The sequence below is a fragment of the Parambassis ranga genome, chromosome 3 (genome assembly GCF_900634625.1).
Source record: "Parambassis ranga chromosome 3, fParRan2.1, whole genome shotgun sequence".
NCBI lineage: Eukaryota > Metazoa > Chordata > Actinopteri > Ambassidae > Parambassis > Parambassis ranga.
In genome coordinates this window covers 19767459-19782397 of record NC_041024.1, presented here as the reverse complement: position 1 = coordinate 19782397, position 14939 = coordinate 19767459, and the positions used below count along the sequence as shown (strand labels likewise).

At 40.8% G+C, this 14939-nt stretch overlaps 2 protein-coding genes across 5 annotated transcripts in view; one reads left to right on the top strand and one right to left on the bottom strand.

Moving 5' to 3' along the window:
• adcy7 (adenylate cyclase 7) overlaps positions 1 to 7344 on the top strand; it is a 36690-nt gene extending 29346 nt beyond the window's left edge. For all 3 annotated transcript variants that reach the window (XM_028401107.1, XM_028401105.1, XM_028401106.1), the window contains 14 exons: positions 95 to 172; positions 1155 to 1224; positions 1343 to 1440; positions 1534 to 1624; positions 2589 to 2726; positions 2880 to 2945; positions 3060 to 3256; positions 3477 to 3585; positions 3690 to 3848; positions 4344 to 4490; positions 4598 to 4705; positions 4863 to 4977; positions 5821 to 5945; positions 6339 to 7344. In XM_028401107.1, coding sequence (XP_028256908.1) covers positions 95 to 172; positions 1155 to 1224; positions 1343 to 1440; positions 1534 to 1624; positions 2589 to 2726; positions 2880 to 2945; positions 3060 to 3256; positions 3477 to 3585; positions 3690 to 3848; positions 4344 to 4490; positions 4598 to 4705; positions 4863 to 4977; positions 5821 to 5945; positions 6339 to 6485 — 1648 coding nt within the window. In that variant the 3' untranslated portion in view covers positions 6486 to 7344. The remainder of the gene's footprint in view (positions 1 to 94; positions 173 to 1154; positions 1225 to 1342; positions 1441 to 1533; positions 1625 to 2588; positions 2727 to 2879; positions 2946 to 3059; positions 3257 to 3476; positions 3586 to 3689; positions 3849 to 4343; positions 4491 to 4597; positions 4706 to 4862; positions 4978 to 5820; positions 5946 to 6338) is intronic.
• An 86-nt stretch (positions 7345 to 7430) lies between these two features.
• Positions 7431 to 14404, bottom strand: brd7 (bromodomain containing 7). 2 transcript variants are annotated; one of them, XM_028401108.1, is made up of 17 exons: positions 14283 to 14404; positions 13714 to 13907; positions 13539 to 13632; positions 13404 to 13461; positions 13168 to 13312; positions 12857 to 12967; positions 12132 to 12301; positions 11378 to 11492; positions 11102 to 11177; positions 10911 to 11018; positions 10683 to 10818; positions 9724 to 9835; positions 9581 to 9634; positions 8744 to 8825; positions 8129 to 8272; positions 7666 to 7806; positions 7431 to 7554 (listed from the first exon to the last, which is right to left on the bottom strand). In XM_028401108.1, exons 1-17 carry the CDS (start codon positions 14329 to 14331, stop codon positions 7484 to 7486), a joined length of 1860 nt encoding a protein of 619 aa, XP_028256909.1. In that variant the 5' UTR covers positions 14332 to 14404; the 3' UTR covers positions 7431 to 7483. The 2 variants fall into 2 exon arrangements, with proteins under 2 accessions (XP_028256909.1, XP_028256910.1); XM_028401109.1 differs by having other exon boundaries at positions 9581 to 9625.
• Positions 14405 to 14939: the final 535 nt, after the last annotated feature.

Sequence of the window (14939 nt, the reverse complement as noted above, 5' to 3'; positions counted from 1 at the left end):
CCCACATGACCTGATCTGGTTTTTCAGCATCTGTTCCACTCAGCATGTCTGTCTTACTGCCTCTTCCTAATTGACTCTGTGCCTTCTGGTGCAGGAACAAATCCCAGAAGAGCAAGTTTGACGAGGAACTGCACAATGAGATGACCACCACCATAGACGAGCTCAGCAACAAGTAGGTCCATCTTGCTGTGGTGTGGTGATGTGGTGTGGTGATGTTCCGGTTGATCGATGTTTAACAATTTCCTTGTTCCAGACTGAAAGTAATAATTGTGTATTACAAAATATACTGAATGAACATGACTTGATGCATCTTTATAAAGTATATAAATATACAAAGGTATATAAATATACAAAGGTATATAAATATGCCACAGGCCTTTTTCCCAGTGAACAAGCAGCAGTCTGAACCTATGTAATTAGGGGGTCAGATCATATTAGTGTGTGTAGTGTCTGGCCTGGGATTGATTCAGCGATAATTGCAGGTCCTAGTTTTCCACATTGGCAGCAGGGGAGGAAATTTTTTTCACATATGTGCCCTTTTCCTACATACCTAATTTTGTATGCAGGTGTATGTAAATCTCTAAACCCATGAAAATGGCATAAAATCAGTGTTTTTCCCAGGACTTGCGTGCCTACACGTAAGGAAAGTAAATACTAGATTAAGTCACGATTTCTCACAGTGCTGCTGAGCCCTTTTTTAAATAAAAATGTTTTTGAATATTCTAACTTATAAACATATTGCAAAAGTTTAAAGGGCTTAATAAAGGTCTGGGTACTGTTGGCTCTGTTCTAAATCATATATACAGTCCTGTTTACCCTTCTGGATGATCGGCAACCTTCAGGCAGCTAACACTTATTTACTGACTTAATGCCATCACAAGTTCAACAGACTGCAGTTATCAGACTTTCTTATCAAGATATAACCACTGTGTCATGTTACTGCATCAGGTGTGTGCCAACAGGGAGCAGGTTCCATTCTGTTCTTTGTGTATTGTTTTGATTTACTCTTTACAATATTCCCAGAACTTATCAGAATACAGTATGAAGAAGCATTTTTCTATTTATTCTGTTGTTATTCCTCCTTCCTTCCTTCCTTCCTTCTTCCTTCCTTCCTTCCTTCCTTCCTTCCTTCCTTCCTTCCTTCCTCTCTCCAGGCAGTGGTCTAGGTCTGAAGAGAGCAGCCGTTTAGGTCTTTGGTTTCCCAAGAAAGATCTGGAAAAACAGGTTAGTTGGATGCACAGGAGTATATAATGCACTCATATTGCTACATTGTTGTACAAATCTGTTAAAACATGTGTTCTGAGTAAGAAATTCAGGTGTGCTTTCTGTTTCTTCTTCGAAGTACCGAGCCCTGGACTTACGGAAGTTCAAACACTATGTCGGCTGTGCCACCTTCATTTTTCTCTGTATTTTTGTGGTTCAGATGCTTGTCACAAAGAAGTGAGTATATTCAGATTTTCAATGAAGATGACATTTGCGCTGATTAAAAAAAGTGTAAAAAAAAACTGCATTTTGACATTTTCTCCCCGTCAGAGAAGCCAGAAAGCATTTGGGGATGTCGTTTGGAGTGTTGTTTTGCATCCTGCTGCTGGCACTGGCCATCTGTTTTGCAGGTCATTTGCAGGTCAGTGTGTTAAGTCTTACAGTCACATTCTACATCCTGTGTCAATGTGATCTGGTTTAAGTTTCTTTCCAGATCCCTATCATACTTCCATACAGCAACTGCATCATCAGCATCAATATTTCATTTGTCCAGAAACACATTTTAAAATATTATGTTATATAATATGTGAAATGTTTTGTTATGTAGCTGTGTGTGTGTGTGTGTAATATTGGCTTTGCCTAGCTCTGCAATTCATGTGTATGTCTGAAATGTGTTTTGCTCTAAAGCGCTATTCATTGAATTTAATTTCCTTGTGTATGAGAAGGGAAAATTAAATGTGAAATTCGTTTCTAGATTATTATGTTCCAGTTGCGTGAAGGCCACACAGGAAAATGGAATAATATAAGCCATCAGGAAGATTTTAATTATTTAATTTGTCATGTGCTTTTAGCGGTTTAAAAAACATTCTACCCATTATTTGAGCTGTATTAGCCAAAACGCAAAGCACAACTCAACATCTTTAATGTTAAATTTATGTAATAACAAACCTTTAAAAATAATATTTTATTTTTTAATGTATGGTTAAAATACCTCTGTTCTACTGTGCCCCAATTCAAATGCGTATTACAGCCTGTTAACAGAGGTTTGTAGGCATGTTATATAAAGGTGATTAGGTCAAAAGATGTTTGTCGTGTGCATACTGTGCCACAATTAGACTGTGAGAATGGAAACATGTCATCAGAGCTATCTTCAGCATTCAGTGAGCTGCAGCTTTCTACAGGTGCTCTACTGAATTGGAAGGTGACATCTGACATTCAGTGTGTTTTCTTAGGCAGATTCCTTCACTGGAAATAACTAGTTGTGAATCACTCAGACAAGCTGTCTGCAGATGACTGGCTGTAAAAAAAACAGTTAATGCTCTTTGTAAGTCTTTGGTTATATCTTATTTCTGGTGTTTTTACCTTGGTTTTTTTGTCCAAATCAGCGCCTGTTTCCAGAGAAGATGTCAAGGTGCCAGTGGCTGCCAGCACTGTCAGAGGCAGTTGTGAAACGGCCATGTTTGCGCCTCCCTTTGGCAACCATCACTACTACGGTCATCATTATTTTGGCAGTGTTCAATCTGGTAAGACTATCCACACGTGTTGAGTGCTCATAGAGAACCATTATATATACACTTGCTATTTCTAGCTGAGCTGCACTTCGTAGTTGCCATGCCAAGCATCAAAGCCTGCTGTCCTGAGGTAGCTGTCAGTGAAATTCTTTCAACTCCCTGCAGTGCTTCGTCAGTGAACCAAAAGAACTGGAACTGAAAGAAGATATGGCTAACCTTTTCTGTCTGCCTGTGAGTGATAGACTTCTATGTAATAACACCCATGAGCAATTTGATGTTCAGACGTAGTCTCAATTTTAACCCTTCTTATCAATGTCTGCTTTATTTTCTCTTTTTGTCCCTTAGTACTCGGTTTACTGCTGTATCCTATCACTCATTGCATGTGGAGTCTTCCTGCGAGTGAGCTTTGAGCTTAAAGTGCTCTTCCTCACTGTGGCCTCCACAGCATACTACATCATCATCCTCAGCACCAGGGTTGACCTCTTTCAGGCTTATGAAACATTCCTCAATGCTCAGATCAATGACAGTGCAAACTGCAGCGGGTGAGCATGAAGGATAAGGAATATTTCTTTCTTCATGAATGCATTATTGAAACAAGTTTTTTTGTTTTTCTTATAAGCCACCTTAAAACGGTAACAATAATCAGGCCTGGCGGTCAGTCTGTTTCCCATTGAAAGACCTTACAGAGTCTGTTTGAGCTGAGAGATCGTATATGAATTGTGTTGTCCTGGATAAGAAATGTTGTTGTTTGTTCTGCTGTAGAGATTCTGGATGTTTGCTGAAAAGCATCGGGCTGGTAAAACACCCTCAGATTATGAGCTGCATATACATCACACTTTTCCTGGTCACCATGCTCATCATCTCAAAACAGGTACTGACATTTTTTCATTCTTATCCCTCACTTCCTCTTGCAGTCAAGCTGAAATATTGAGTTCCTTTAACAGTTCTTTCATTGTCTGTGTTTCTGCCTCCTAGAATGAATCCTGTTTCCGCCAGGACTTCTTGCTAAAGTACAAAAATCACACAGAGCAGGATGAGATTGAGACGAGAGAGAATCTGAACCGCCTGCTGCTGGAGAATGTGTTACCGGCCCATGTGGCAGCACTGTTTCTCGGGGAGAATAAGAAGAACGAGGTGAGGTTTTTTTGTAGAGGAATCGGCTCAATTAAAGAACGGATTCCAAACCATTTGTAAACCTCATCAATACCTTTACAGTGTTGTTCTCATATCAGTGTCTATGTTGCTGTTTTAACAAAGAAAGCAACATTTAACATCAGGACACCAATCCAGTGTCTCCTTTTAATATAGTTTACCTAATGTTTTACTGTATGTAATATATATATAATTGTCACTACGTGCTGTATAACACTCCAGGAGATACAAGCAGTGGGGACTTTCCTGCCCCCGGAGTGAAACATGATGCTGTTCGTGTTCAGAGTGCAAACTGTTTTTCTTGTGGGGTCATCAGGTTATCGCTGACAATGACTGTATTATAATAGTACCCTATGCTTCAATTTAATTAGATGTGTTAAACGTACATGTAACAATGCAGAAATATTTTTTTAATCCCTTTCAGAACAAAAGAATGCTTCAGATTCTTGTTAAAACTTTATTTGTTTTTACCAACAGGACCTCTACTACAAGTCCTATGACTGTGTGTGTGTGATGTTCGCCTCAGTGCCAGATTTCAAAGAATTTTATACCGAGTGTGATATCAACAAAGAGGGCCTGGAATGCCTGAGACTGCTCAACGAGATCATTGCAGACTTTGATGAGGTGAGCAAGGTGGAAAGGGACTAAGATACAAATCGTTGATAATGTTGAATGGACGATAACATTTCCACATACACGTATCTTTGTTTATGTTTTCCTGTATCCCACAGCTGCTGTCCAAACCAAAGTTCAGCGGTGTGGAGAAGATCAAGACAATTGGCAGCACTTACATGGCTGCTGCAGGGCTTAGTGGGACGCCTGGTCAGGAGAACAATCAGGTGGGTTAGCAACTGCTTCAGAGCAGGGTCAGACCTGGATCACTTCAAGTTTAACCGTTTCAGTGCCACCACAACAACACTTGATGTGTAATTTGACAAAGAAGAAGAAGAAAAATAGCATGAGGTTGTGGATTAAAACAAGTCTGTGTTCTTTCAGGACAAAGAGCGTCAGCAGGCCCAGATAGGGATCATGGTGGAGTTTGCCATCGCTCTGATTGGCAAGTTGGATGGCATCAACAGACATTCCTTTAACAGCTTCCGGCTTCGTGTGGGTGAGTGTCTGGCAGCTTGAGCATAAACCTTTCACTGAATGAATATGGCAGTGCACTGAATGTATCTCTCTGTTAAGGCTGGCACAATAACCCGTCAGGTTTCCTTGGTTACCGTGTACATGATTGACGTAATGTGGTGCTGTTACAGCTGCATTCATTTAAATATTTAACTGTTACACTAGATAAAGTGAAACTACCTACCACCAGATACCTGTGCTGTAATGTTTTGTAGCAACGTACAGAATCTGCTTTATGGATTCTTGTAACACTGAGTTGCTATGGCAAACCTGAATACATGAAATAATGAAAGAGACAGAACCTCTGCATGAATATGAAAAACCCTCAAGCTCAGACAGATGATTCTTAGCAGACATCTCAGAGTTTTGTTTCAAACATTTACATTTTTTGGGAGATAAAAACATACAAAAGGGATAAACAGTAAAATGTCACACTGGTTGGTATAAATCATCTTTATCACGGTGCTGTCTTTAACACTTTGTCTAAACACATTAGACATGCCACTTTAAAACAAAACACAATGACTTCCACTCTGTGTGTATTAAATCTCTTTAAGTGCAGATACAGTAATGTCCAAGCCGCCTGTTTCAGTTCAGAAATGTTCTTTCGCTTGCTCCTTTGTCCTTGACAGAATTGACTGCATTGCACCATCATTGTACTCATGAATTGAAGTTTTTTATTAGACTTTCCATTCTGATACATCTAACCCTCTCTTCTCAGTCTCAGATCTGCAGGTGGATGAAACTGAATCTTAAATGATACATTTTTCTGCAAATCTGCTCATGAACATCACAAAACTTGAATTGCACCCTTGGTTGTTTGCAGGAATAAATCATGGCCCAGTGATAGCTGGAGTGATCGGGGCAAGAAAACCTCAGTATGACATATGGGGCAACACGGTCAATGTAGCCAGCAGAATGGAGAGCACTGGGGAGTTGGGGAAGATCCAGGTATGTTCAGCATTTCGTTGTTCTTCAGGGTCAAACTGTTACATGTAGTGACTTGTACAGCCTTTTTGCTTTATATAGTAAATTACAACACCATTACTGGATTTGCTTTGTTTTATTTATCCATCTCATCAGCAACGTAACAATCTGCTGTCCTTATACAGACATGAAAGTCTCACAGAATGAGCGTACATGTACTTTTTTTTCCACTGTAACTGAACTTTAATGTTCAAAGCACATTCAGTGATAGATCAAAAACAATTTGACTTTGTTTTGCTGCAAGTAAGGTCTCACAGTTGGCTCTGTAATTTGAGTTTTATGTTGAAACATTTGCCTTTTAAAATGGCACAGTATCTTAAATGCAGCTGTGTCTCGGGTGTTCTGCTTGCTTTCCAGGTAACAGAGGAAACGTGTGAAGTGCTACACAAGCTGGGGTACTCATGCGAGTGTCGAGGATTTATCAATGTGAAGGGAAAAGGGGAGCTGAAAACCTTCTTTGTGTGTACCGACATGAGCAAGCAGCAAGGTATGGGGCTGAGCTGAGGCCCAGCCATCACAACCACCAGACGGGGAGACAGACTCATGTGCACAAGGCAAGAGTTTACAGACTCCTCAGGGTTGACCTGACTGATAGAGCTGTGTTCCTTTGATGTTGCTGATGAAGAACTTAATGGAACTACTGTGTGGTGAAAGTTAACTTTCAACACTTCCGTTGGGTCAGATGATGACTGAGGAGATGGTCAGTATGTACAATCACCATCCTTTTTTATTCTATTCTGTCACACACATTTGCATCCAGTGATTGATCGCTTTTGTACTGCCAGTTGTTATATTTGAAGATTTGGATCATAATTTAAAATCAAGCTCGCTTTCCTGCTTGAGAAACAATGGACGCTGCTCTGTTACTGTGTAATGAGCAAGACAAATGTGAGGTAGTAAAACTGAGCAGTTGTCAGAAATGAGCTGTAGTAGTTTCACTGTCTGATCAAGCTGATGTCCTGTAGGTTACAGCTGTCCAGTTTGGCTATAGTAACAACCTGTTAATATTATGTATGTACTGTGTTTCAGGATGAAATGGATAAATCCATCCACTCTATGTAATCAGCTAAGTGTTTGTTCAGCTTAGGTAAGAATTCAATGTGTCATTTTCTGCCTGTCTTCATATATGCTGCAATGAGGGAAATATGCGACGCTGTCTTTGGTATCCACCAACCTGCCTGCTGTAAATGTTTCTGGCTCCAGCTCAGATGATCAGGATTGCTCTCTGTGCCTCTGAAACTTGAGTTGTCTTGTGGCCTTACCTGGTGGTTACATAATAATGTATTGGCCTTTATGGGAACAAATGTGACATTGACTTTTTGTACAGTTACCAGAATGTAATAAATGTTTTCTTAAGACCACACCGTGTGATGCATTGTTACAAAAGAGCCAAGGTTTTTATCAAAATGTTTATTGGTTGAAATGCATACGAATGTCACACAAAAAGCATCGTTTGTACAAAACTTAATTTATTAAACTGAACGAGCGTGGTTAGAATTTCATTAGACAGCGATACCAGCAACAGCCTCTGGACAACTGGACAGTGTCTCCATTGGTTCCGCCATCTCCTTCACTGAAAACATAAAGAAATATGTAGCTAAGAGCAAGCCTGGGCTAAATTGCAATATTATGTTTTTCTTAGTTTAAATAGGGTGAAGCTGTATTACACAGTAAAGTCTTTTACCTGTAGTGAGGTCTATAAAGGATTCAAGGGACTCTGGAGGTACAGCAATGCCCATGGCTTTCCTGATGCCGTAGATGCTGCTGACATCACATGGGGCCACCTGACCAGTCAGCTCAGCCAAGTTCCCCGTCACCTTCTCAGCTGTAAAGGTAGGAGAAAGAAGTGGGAGGCAGATTTATTTTTTTAGTAAAGGTGCTCTCGATTATGTTGGGTAAGATGTTTATTTTCTTCATAGCCGAGAGCTCTGTGCACTGCGAGTTTCCAAATTTAACAATTTCAACAAGCATTACATCCTTAACAAAACTAATGATTTCATCCATGGAGTTAATTCTTGAGCCAAGAGACAAACCACACCTGTGTAGCATGGACACGAGAGGTAAATGGAGTGCTGTTAGAGCTCTACAGCTGGAGGCAATGGCTTGATTGGAGGAACAAAGAAGCCCATGCACTGAGAGGCTCTTACCAAGCTCCAGCTCCTTGGCAGTCGGGGCCAGCAAGCAGATCATGTTTGGTGGCTGCTTGGCGCTCAGACGCTCATTCTGTGCTTCCTGCAAGTTGCGCAGTAGCTTTGTAGTCTCGTCCAATTTCTGCTGGAAGTGCAGGGCCTCTGTGGCAGATGAGGGGGTGGGTAAGCAGACAACACACAAACACGCAGTTAATACTTCCTCTGGGTTCCTCCGGTTACCTTGTAGTAGCCCCACTCGCACATATTGAACACAATACATCTATTCTCCCTGAGCCCTGATACAGCCCCTCAGTCAGCTCAATAAACAAGTGTTGAGAGCAAGAGAAAGAAACAGATGGGCTGTTGGAAAGATCTTAGAGGATACACAATAGGAGGGTTGGCCAGTGCTTTACAATAAGGAATGTGTGTTGATTTAATTTGCATAATTTGCAGCAGAAATGACAGTGTACAAGCAGGTGCAGAGTAGATCAGTGTCTTAGTTCAACATTGCTTACATGCTTGAAATACTACGTAACAATATAAAAAAGAATTCAAGATCTTTGTTCTCTTAGTACTTCTGTGATCTGAAGTCACCCAAAACCCATAATGTAAAACAAACATCTGAAGTCTTACCCCCAGAGAGCTCCTCACCCATCTGCACGCACGAAGCAGAGCGCAGGAACTCCAGCCTGCTGAATCCTTGGGGTTCAGCTACCTGAGAGAGCAAGAGTGGAAACATGTTGAGTCAGTTAAATGCATTCCACACTGGACAGATGACAGGTCAAAGAATCATCCCAGCTTTTTGAAACCTCCTTTGTCACACTGCTTCTTCACTCCAATAAAATCAAACCTAATCAAAAGCTACAGCATCTGAGCAGGAGATGAGTGTAAACTGGAAAACAGCCAAGAACAGCAAACAGGCAGCACAGAGGACTGCTGTGTGCCTGGTGGCGGGCCTGCTCTTTGGTGTCCTCCACTGCTCTGAGTAGTGATTCAGCTTCGCAGCCAGCGGGCAGTCAAAGAAAACATAGTTGTCTCCAAATTCTCCAACAGCAGGCCTTGAGCAAGTAGCACTGCTGTTTAGATGGGAAATGTTCTTTCCATGCGTGGATGGATCACAGCTAACTGCAGGCCCCTGCTATGTTGACACAGCTGGTTGATGCAGCAACCATCAGCAGAGGCCATCTATAACACAAATTAACTGAAATATCCACATATGGGGCACAAAACAAGAACATGTGATGTGCTTTACACTGAACAGCAGGAGCTCCTCTTTCAAATATCACATACAGCTCTGAAGAGGATCATTGACTGTGGTTTTGTGTTACATAGCACATGCTGGTGGTTGTCATTCTACACTTAATGTCTATTTCAACAGGGCTGTGTGCACAATGGAGAGAAGCCGTTTACCACTGAGGACAGAGGAGCTTTTTATCTGGGATTTGGCCTGAGATTAGCAGAAGCTCTCACCTCTGTGTCATCCTTGTCCTCCTGTGTATTTGCTGCTTCCTTCACCTGCAGGACATGTAAAAATGACAAAAACAAACATTTATTCAGTGAACTAATAATAAATCCTTCCTGTGCTGCAGTAATATGTGGCAGTAGGTGCTTACTGGGTCCTTCTCCTTTAAGGTTTTTGAATGCTCTCCGTTGGTCATTGCATCCAGAAGGTTGTCGGCTTGTTTGTACACATATTCATCTGTTTTGGCCAGGAACTCTGACAGGCTTTCAGACAAGCACACACACACACACACACGCAATTGGCACTACTGATTTTTTGGTGGTAGCAGTGTAAACATCTGAATAAGTAAGAATAATGAGAAGAAGTTGATATCAACATTGTTGACAATTCCTCCTACACAGACAGACGGAGACAAGCGAGTAAATTACAATAATTAGTCATTTTCATTTTTGCTTTTGCATAAAGAGAGGGAGTAATGCTGCAACGGCATACTGGAAGAAATTAGCAAGGGAAATAGTTTTTTCATACTGGCTTCTCTACCTCAACTACAACCACAGATGATTTAAGAAATAAACTTAACAATTATAAATGTAAACCCCCGAGGGTTTCACTTGGCTCTTCTCTTTGGGCTGTTGGCAGTCTGCTGTTTGACAACATATTTTACAACAATTTTAATGTCACCTGTCAGCCAAGGACCTCTCCCTAGCAGGCACAACAGCTATATCCATATTTAGCCAGTTAGCTGCTATAAGCTCAAGCAGAAATAATGTACAGTACACAGACACAGTACCTGTACCTTTTAAAGTTTTGTTTGACAAGTCTGTGCAATCTTCCAATCTAGCAACTTTTGCAGTGTCTTTGTTAGCATTATTAGGTAGCTCAGGATTCTTTATAAGCCTCACCTAGCTGCTTGGCTGCCCTGGTATAAATAAAGAGAATAAGAGCTGATAGGCTGCAGTTGGGATGACACCCTGCTCACATCTGATCTTCTCTAGACTAAACTTGCAGGAAGAAACCACATCTGGAAAGTAATCAGCTCGGAATGTCTCAAGTGACATTTTGCGTAAATGCTACAAAGCCCAGGAGTGTCTATGGTGCTGCTCTCCATACCCGTCTGAGCCCTGCAAGCTGGACTCCTCTCCAAAGAAAGAGTAGATGATGTCAGAGTCTTCCTTGCTGATGTTGGCAAAGCTGGAGTCATGGGTGGGGGCGTAGGAGGTGTATGGCCCATAGGTCATGTAAGAAACTGTGGAGAGCGTGTACCACACAAGACAATTGTCTACCATGGAAGTTTTTGAGATTACCAATGTGCAGAAAAAAGGTGGATCACTACAGTACCTGGGGTTATCCTGTTCCTCTTGTCCTCCCTGAAGCCCTGCAGGCTGTTCACACCATTCTGCAGCCTATTGGACATCATACCCAGTTTCACAGGACAGTAACCAGCATCTGCAGCAGGAGACCAAGTCTTAGTAATTTTCCAACTTAACCAATGAATTGACTGACTGTTCAGGGTTTTTAAATGGACCTACCACCGACTGCTGGATCTGCTGGGTTGAGGACAGCCAGAGTGGTGGAGCCATCTGACTTCTGCCTTCCAAACTCCAACTATACAGCAAATGTCATATATCATCATTTCACTGGCAGGAAATGGTGTGATTAAACAATCTATCTGATCTATTATTAAGAGCAAAAAAAACCCTAAAATGATTAAACAAGCTTTCATTCCCTGCTTTTCTTTGAAGATACTAGTCTAATAGTAAATATGTTAATTAGAAGTAATTCTAAGTCCAGTTCTGCATCCTTACATCACATTGCAGCACTCTGTTGGACAGCTTTCCTCCAGACTCCTCAATGACTTTACGGATTTCCTCAAGCTCTTTCTCTGCCTTTGCCGCTTCGTCCTTGGAGTCCTTATCCTGTCTGCAAAGGAAATGCAATTTGAAAGATGGCAGATGAGACACTTTGACCATGAATGAAGAGTTTTTTTTCCTTTGTGACGACAACAAAGAGCATGCACACAGCAGCAAAATACTGCAGGGAGGAAATCAGCAAGAGCTTTTCTGTTCATTAAACACCTCCAATCTACTTTTATTCCTCAAACTACCTGTAAGGTTTCACTGACGTCAATAAACACCAAGATTTTTAAAGGGGTAAGAAAGTAGTTGAATGAAAACCTGGATGGTGTCATGCTTTCTAAACTGATTCTCTGAAAGAGAATTCAAAAACATCATCATTTCGTGCGTCACTTTCTGTTACATCACTGAGTGAATACACCGATGTAAACGATGCACAGCCACAAGAGAAAACAAGACCCAGCATGTTGCCAGGCATTCCTCACATTCTCCGCCTTCAGCTGTGCAATGGAAAAACCTATTCACCAATACTGTGGAAAACTGTTCTGCTTCTTTGATCTAACTGTGGCACACTAGTGGGCTTAAACATTAAATACATATTCAAGAGTATCATCCCATTTCTTCTTAGCCTGGAATATTTAAGCTTAAGAGCAGCTACAAGTGCTTAAGAAAATGTGTCTTGATTAAAGTCAGAATAATAAAGAACCTGGGAGTGCCTGGTGTCTGGGAGCGCTCGCTGGCGTCTGCGATTCTCTGTCCCTCTTTTTTCTGGTCCTGGCTGGTGCCCCCTTGCTCCTCAGACTTTAGGGGCTGTTTGACAGAAGGATCCAGGCCAGACATGAAATCTATGCTTTGCTTCAGGCTCTCCAGCCTTTCCTATTGCAAAAAAACAAACATTTTTTTCACTTAAACTGAATAAGCTGCTTCTTGTAATCATTATGAGGTCATTTTTGGTTGTGTGCTGCCCCCATCTGTTGCATTACTGCAAAGACAGGGTCACTTAGTGGCATTGTAGAGACAACAACAAATACACTGAGCATCTTTTCTATATCTGTGTGTGAAGGAAAAGGACTGTTGCAAAAATGATGAAGGAATCCAGTGAGAGTAGGAAACTCACTGTACAACGCAGTAATACAGTATTACAACAACATTTGGTTTGGTCACTTTAACTTTGACACTTGTGATATATGGTCAGATGCAAATTAATAATTTGTAAGAAAAAGAAAAGAAAAAAAAACATTTGTAAGAAAACTTTGCAATTATAAAATTATGTTTTCAACACAGCAGCCTCAGAATGACTGCTGTTATAATTCTGTAACATAATATACAGAATTTATGGGTTATAATTAAATCCTCAAATGATGAAACGTGTCATGTAAACACAGTGCATTTGGCCTAGAAGGGCAGTAAAATGAGTCTTCAGCTTTATACCTGGCTCAGAATCTTCATTCCAGAGTGTAACAGTTTCCGAGCTGCTTTGTGGTAGATGGTCTCAGGCTTGTTGTAAATCATGGCGTTTTCACACATAATCCTAAAATCCACCTGCAACACCAACAACACATCTCAAGTCAATATGACAACTACAACAGCTTTTGTGAATCTAAGTACATCGAAGAATGTATAAATCTGGAATATGACAAAAGCTGCTTTCTTTAAACATATTTAAATATATTAAACTACTTCTCTCCTATACATCTGTACTCTGAATATAATGATTTCACATCTAGCAGATATTACTGTACCTTGAGTTCATCCAATGACTGGTAGCAGTCTTTCTTTACTCTGCCCTTCATGGTACTGAAGTCCATAGGACGCTTGATAATAGAAGAGTATCCAGGGGCAATGAGGTCTGTTACCGGAAAGGAGAAGAATGCACTGGGGTCTTTCCTACAGAGGAAACACACAGAGATGTTCTTTGCAACACTAATAATGCTGCAAGTAACACTACAGAATCAAACTGGGGGGATCAAGAACACACCTTTGGAGCTGCCTGATGAGTTGGTTCAGGGCTTCCTGTAGAGGAGTCTGTTCTTTTTCTGCATTAAAAAATAAAAACAAACAGCATTAGAATTTTTTAGTTGTTGGCAAAAACTAAAAAATATTTTAAAACAACCTTCTAGTTTATCCAGCTCTGAGCGAATAGGGGTTCTGCTCTGTTCTCGGTCATCATCTCCATCTGCATCCTGTCCTTTCTTCTTCTTTGACATCTTAAGTTAAAACAAGACAAACTTTAAATCAACCATGTGGTCAATTAGCAGAGACCAAGTAAACCTTAGTGTGTTTTTTACCTTTTTCTTTCCTGTGTCATCCTCTGGTGAACCAAAGCCCCTCTCTTTGTCCTTCTTCTTTTTCTTCTTCTTGTCTTTGGGTTTGTCATGATCCGCCGGCTGGTCGTCATAAAAAGTGTCCAGACTCGAGCTTCCTGTAGTCACCTCGTTTCCGGACACCTTTAACACCAGCTTCAGCGGCCTCTCTCCGTAATCTGCAGGTACCGAATCAATCAGTTCGCCTTATCGAAGTAACTGTATTCAGCTGGGATGATAACTGATATATTGTGACAGCTCAGTGATGCTACAAGCAAGCAGCTATAATGCTGTTGGTTGCAGTACAAACGAAGATTGTATTAAATCTTAACGCGTTGTGTGGAACTAATCAAAAGATGTGCTAAATGCACTCATGAACAAGCCCCGTGGTAACTTTAAAGTTAGCCAGTCGCTTAAATAATGAGCTAAGTTAGCATCCTAGTACGATACTCATGCTAATACGGCTATCAGACCCTAAACTAGGCTTCCCAGCTTATATATTTACACACAAATAAAAAACGAGTTAGATTGCTGTTTTTTGTGAAATTAAATACCTTCATATCCGTGTTTTTCGGACTTGTGCTTTTTATGCTTCTTGCCCATTGTTTGTATTTTGATCAGGCACCGGCCGGTTGTGCTTTTAGATATTCGTAATGGCGGAAGCAGTACAAAGGAGGTGAGCACACAGGCCTACAGCGCCACCTCTCGGAGAGGCGGTAAAACACTCGATAAAACAGCCAACCTTTCAGCCAGGAGGAGGCAGAATAAGCTTTAAAATAAAACGGCACAACCTTTGCAGAACAGTTATTACGCGATGGATTTCTGAACACAAATTTGTCTGTAAGGTCTGTAAGGAGGCGAGTTTTATTTTAAAAATATTTGTATGTATTTTATATTATTATTACAGCACCGCTTTCTAGATACAGCATGGAGGCTTAATAATTATGGAGGTAAATAGGAAAACAAAAGATCTCTGCTCCACTGAGGGACAACAGTGTAAACTTATTCTGCACACTGTACCACAAAATACAGCATCTTTCTTAGACAAAACACAATGGAGAACGCATACACATATTAACACATGCAACAATTTGGAAGCCCATGTTGTGTAAAGTTGTGTAAGATCACTGTATGTGCCTCTCAAATACTGTTGTATTTGCATGGTTACTCTTTCAGTTTAGATAGTTGTAGTGCTAGACTGTCATAAAGGC